General features: G+C 30.6%; 1 protein-coding gene across 1 annotated transcript in view; it reads left to right on the top strand.

Annotated features, from left to right (window-relative positions):
* LOC106692661 (zinc finger protein 431) overlaps positions 1-5,329 on the top strand; it is a 30,446-nt gene that overhangs the window by 250 nt on the left and 24,867 nt on the right. The window contains exons 2-3 of the mRNA XM_067047290.1: positions 3,943-3,993; positions 5,064-5,114. Of these exons, the coding sequence (XP_066903391.1) occupies positions 3,943-3,993; positions 5,064-5,114 (102 nt within the window). The remainder of the gene's footprint in view (positions 1-3,942; positions 3,994-5,063; positions 5,115-5,329) is intronic.

The raw sequence follows: 5,329 nt of genomic DNA, 5'->3' as shown, positions 1-5,329 counted from the left end.
ATAATAATATTTAATGCTACTGTGACCGCTTGACTTAACTTCAAAAATAATGTAGCCTTAAGAAATTTTGTTAAAATATCTATATCTATCATCTTTACAATCTTGATTGTAATTATATATTTGAGTTTACCAAATGCCAGTTATGGAAATATGAGGAAATCTAGTTTCTTCTTATTAGATACTAAATAGATAAATTTAAAACAACTTCCAGCTTTAGCTGATTTTCTTTCTAGCACCACACTACTTTACTGGCCTATTTATATCTTTTCCATGTTATATCATTGTTTTTCATCAAAATAACTTCATTAAGGTTTTCCTCTCCTATATATTGGGCTATAAAATAAGTTTGTTCCATTTTTTACTGGTGATTTCAATAAAAACTTCAGATTCTTTTAAATATTTTTAATCAGTTATATATGACCCATTTTGATCTATTACATGTTGCCATCTTTCAGGTAATTTTTTAACTCTGTCCTCTTAGAAATTTCAGTAAAAATCTGTTGGGGCAAGATCTGGAGAATAAGGTGGGTGGAAGATCACATCCTAGCCAAACTCCAATAATTTCTGCTGGGTCTGCAAAGATATGTGAGGACGGGTGTAACTGTGGAAAACTATGCCTTTACGATTAGCCAATGCTGGACGCTTTTGCTCAACCGCTGCCTTTAATTGTTCCAACTAGACATAGTTCTGCGATATCTTGTGTCGTAGAGTGAGGATTGTCTGTGACCAATGATTAAATTTGGTCATCATCTGTTGAAGGACGACCCGAGCGCTTTGCGTTTTCCAAGTTGAAATTTCCGGTTATGAACCGAGCAAACCACTTATGGAGGTGCTTTCTCCTAAGGCATCATAGCTATACACACTGCATATTTTGTTAACCGTCTGGGCAGCGGATTTTCCTTTTCGGAAATAAAAAATCATTAAATGACGAAAATGAATTTTTTTTCGAAAAGGGAAAGAAAAGGGATTTCAGTTGAAACTGATGCATAAAAGCACCTTAACTAATCCTTTTTTAGAATGTGTAAACATTATTGACCAAGTAAACAGAGAGAATTAAATTTAAATTTTGAAAAAAGCTACAAACTTATTTTACAACCCAATATTTTACTCTATCGACTCTTAACACAGTGTATCAGCATGCTCTCAGGTAAAGCTATGCCTTAGAAACGTTTGCTTATGGCTTTTGATGTTTGAACTAGTTATGCTATGGATAATACATTATTTATTAATTCTTAAGATCACAATATTTCAAATAATCTTGTAATATGACTCCTTTCTGACATCCTTGAGGGAAAGGATCTACAGATTGCTACCATATTTTAACCATTAATAGAGGGTCATGTTTTCATTTTGTGGGACTGCCTCAAAATTAAATATTATATTTGTTTATATAATTTGTTAATTGTTAATTATTGTTCTCATTAACATGAATAAATAATAACCATGAGTATAAAACCTAATAAAATTTTATAAATGAAATTTCTCTATCAGATAAAAAAAATTGTAGTGATCACCCTGTAATATTTTATTTTACTCTATCAGGGAATTGACAATATACATCTTGAACAGTTATAAAAAAAAGGAAGCACAATATATTTATATTCATTACACTATATTGGGAAAAAATACAATATGAATTACATAATACATGTAAATCAAAGTTATAAAATTTTAGTTACAATTAAGTTAATTTAAGTTACAATGAGTAGTACAAATAAATGAACGGTTCTATAATTTTTGAAATGGTGTTTGGTCTGTCGGTAGGAGGTCAGGATGTACCCCCTGGTTACTAATACAAATATTAATTATATTTTCATGTAATTCATATGTGAAAAAAAAATTATCTTTATTCTGGGACCAAGTCCCCTATGAAAAAACACTATCAACTTGAAAGATTAAATGAACTTGTAATTAATGAAGGAAGATGGCAGTCAGAAAAGGAGCTCAGACTAGTACAAAAACTATTTATTATTCATAAGGGTTTCTGCCCAGTTTGCAGAGTTCCATCAGGGCTAAAAGACAATATACAAAAGACTTACGAAGTATTGTAAATTAGGGTTGCACTATACATACACACATACACATATGTATATATATAACTTGAGGATTGGTGAAAACAAAATGTTAAAAAAAGAGAAGAAGGAATAAGATGTGAAACGCTTGAACTGCTGTAAAATACTGGCTTTATTGTGTACCATACATCTCTTATAATGCTCAGTCAGCTGACTCAGACCATAACTCCCCCCATCAGTTTATGAACAATCCTGAAGAAGTAATAGGCATTCTGTGCACAGTTTTGGATAGTCAGAAGTGATTGTTGAAAGAAAAAAGACCTTTAATTTATCGTTATCCCGTTGTTAGAGTGAATCGATGTTTTTTATAGTCGATGTCGCACCACTTGTTCCAGCAACCAGTTCTGCAAGCGTAGTCGTTGGAACTGAAATGAAACCTTATGTTACTGAAATGGATGTTCAAAAACATCGATGTATTTTTGGTAATGTTTTGTAAGAAACGATATTTTAAAACATCGGTGTTTTTTGTAGTCGACGTCACATCCCTAGTTCTGGCAGCAACAACGGACTGTCCGGATCATGCGTAGTCGTTGAAACAGACCATATGGTACTGAAATGGATGTTCAATAACATCGATGTATTGTTGGCAATGTTTTGTAAGCAACGATATTTTAATATTGAACATCGATGTTTTTTTTCTCAATGTCTCATTTTTAGTTCATACGACCACTAATGACTGTTGGAAGCATAGTAAGTGTTTTTCCCTCCCAAACCCTGTACTTGGCATTCGGTGCACTTCCGGATAGTCAGAAATGGTTGTTAAAAGACAACAGACCTTTAATTTATCTTTATCCCGTTGTTAGCGTGAAGGTAGGAAGTACTTTCTCACCTCACCACGTTGTTTATAGAAATCTGTTCATACAGTAAATTTTTTGTTATTTATTAAGTTACTTTCACAAAAATAATTAAATAAATTAACACAAACGTAAAACATCAGCATCAAAAAATCGATGTTAAAACCATCGTTGTTTTCAAAACATCGATGTCGATGTCGCATCCCTACTGTAGTGACATTTATTTAATCTCAAGGTACATCCATGGTCCAACAGAGTGGACCTAAGGAGCAGGCTAGTGGAAAGAACAGCAATCCACCGATCGCTCAGGTGGTCAACAACAATTATTAGTTAATACAACGAGAATGGAAGAGAGTGAAGACGGCTACGGCGAACTAACTGAATATCACACTTCTATGTAGTCTGATTGAAAATTTATTTAAGTTTTGACAAAATCAAAGCTTTATCATCTTCTGTAGAGAAAAATGTAATAGTATAATTTTCCAACTCATGTAATTTTTCTTTCTTTTTTTTTAAATATCTAAATTCTAAAGAAAAATAAATGTTAATGACCCTTAATGAGTAGATCCATTTATGAAATAAACAAGGAAGTAAGATTAGAAATAATTATTTCACAAACTGTCATTGATCTGAACTGGCTCGTTCGTGAACTGCATATCTCTTATCATTTGGTGTTGACTTCATGAAAGATTATTTTTGAAGTCGGATTTTAACGTGTGAAAAACATTTCTTAGTCATATTTAGGGTATGTTATGCCTTTTATTATTTTTCATTTATATTATCAAAACATTTTACTATTCTTTGTGGGAGTGGTCATCTCTTTACCCCAAAATGTGTCTTCTAAACATAGCTGATCCAATGAAATATTTGAACCAACAATTTGCATTTAGTCCAATAACACTTTGTTTATTATTTTAAAAGAAATTACCTATTTTAATACAATAACTAGAAAGGTTTTGGAAAATTTGTTGGAATTAATAAATACATTTTAATTTAGCGAGACTTAAGTTCCTAACTGTACACTATTTATAGGTGTCTTAGATACAGCTCATGGTTTATTTTATTCATTTTTTCAGATATAAACAATTTTGACATTGGACAAATGGCTGATGAAACCGATCCTTCAGGTGAGTCTTCTAGAATTATTTTGAATCTTACTAAGTTCAATTATTAAGATGGAATTATGAGGAAACCTAGTTTCTTCCTATCAGATACTGACTAGATAAAATTAAAACAACTTCCAACTGATTTTCTTCCGAGCACCACACTTATTTTACTGGCCTAATAATGACCGGGTCCATGTTATATTATTGTTTTTCATTAAAACAACTTCATTAACGTTTTCCTGTCCCATATATTTTACTCAATGGACACTTAACACAGTTTATCAGGAAGCTCTCAGGTTAAGGTATGCCTAAGAAACGATAGCTTATGGCTTTTAATGTTTAAACTAGTTATGCTATGGTTAATACATTATTTATTAATTCTTAAGGTCACAATATTAAAATTATTTACTAAACTTTATTAAAGAATTTTGGTGAAAAATCAATTGTAGTTTTAGTGTTCTTGAATAAAATACAATTTGGTGATCTGCTAAAGTAGCAAATTTGGATTTTCAATATCATTCCAAACCTTAACAACATATCTAAAAACCAGATGACCTAAGCTTTGTATTACTTGCAATAAAATATATATATATTACCGATAGTATTTATTATTCTTTATTCTTTATTTATATTTGCCCTGATTCATATGTTCATTTGATAATTCTACTCTTCCGCTTCATTTTAAATTGTCATTAATCTTTTTTTTTCCAAATAATATATATTGAATTTGTTTATCATGAATATTTATTCTACAATTTTTCAAACGTTTGCTAAGTAGTATGTTAACGTATAAAATCATCATTGAGCATTTGTTTATATTTTTGAAAAATAATTTATTGGAACATATTGCAGTAGCGACGCTTTAATTTGTATTTATCAAAGTTTGACCAATATACTGGTTGTGATTCAAATCTTACACCTATTGTAGAGCCCTTGGATATTGATATGTTTTTTATTTTTATTTAATTTAACCATCCAAGTATTTATCACATTTTTAGAAATTATAATTACCTAAAGGTCCTTATTAGATTTTTTATGTTTAATGAGATGTTTTCTATACCTTGTTTTGATTATTATTTTCATATCAGTAGGTGAACTTACGCATGTTAAACAAGAACTAGAACTACTTGTCCCAGATGAAGGTAAGAAATATTTATCATTTACAAAAAACTGTAAATTATGTAGTAAAAAAAAAAGTCCACATATGCTATAAGCATGCAGCATGTTTGGATGTTCTCATTTAATTTGTTCTATGTGTAATGTGCTGAGAGGTTTCTTCTACCTTGTTTTGATTATTATTTTCATACTAGCAGGTGGGCTTAATCATATTGAACAAGAAATATTTGTGAAACAAGAA

Source organism: Halyomorpha halys, unplaced genomic scaffold (assembly GCF_000696795.3).
Source record: "Halyomorpha halys isolate HHAL.00 unplaced genomic scaffold, Hhal_1.1 Scaffold65.1, whole genome shotgun sequence".
Classification (NCBI taxonomy): Eukaryota; Metazoa; Arthropoda; class Insecta; order Hemiptera; family Pentatomidae; genus Halyomorpha; species Halyomorpha halys.
This window is presented reverse-complemented; position numbering and strand designations above follow the sequence as displayed.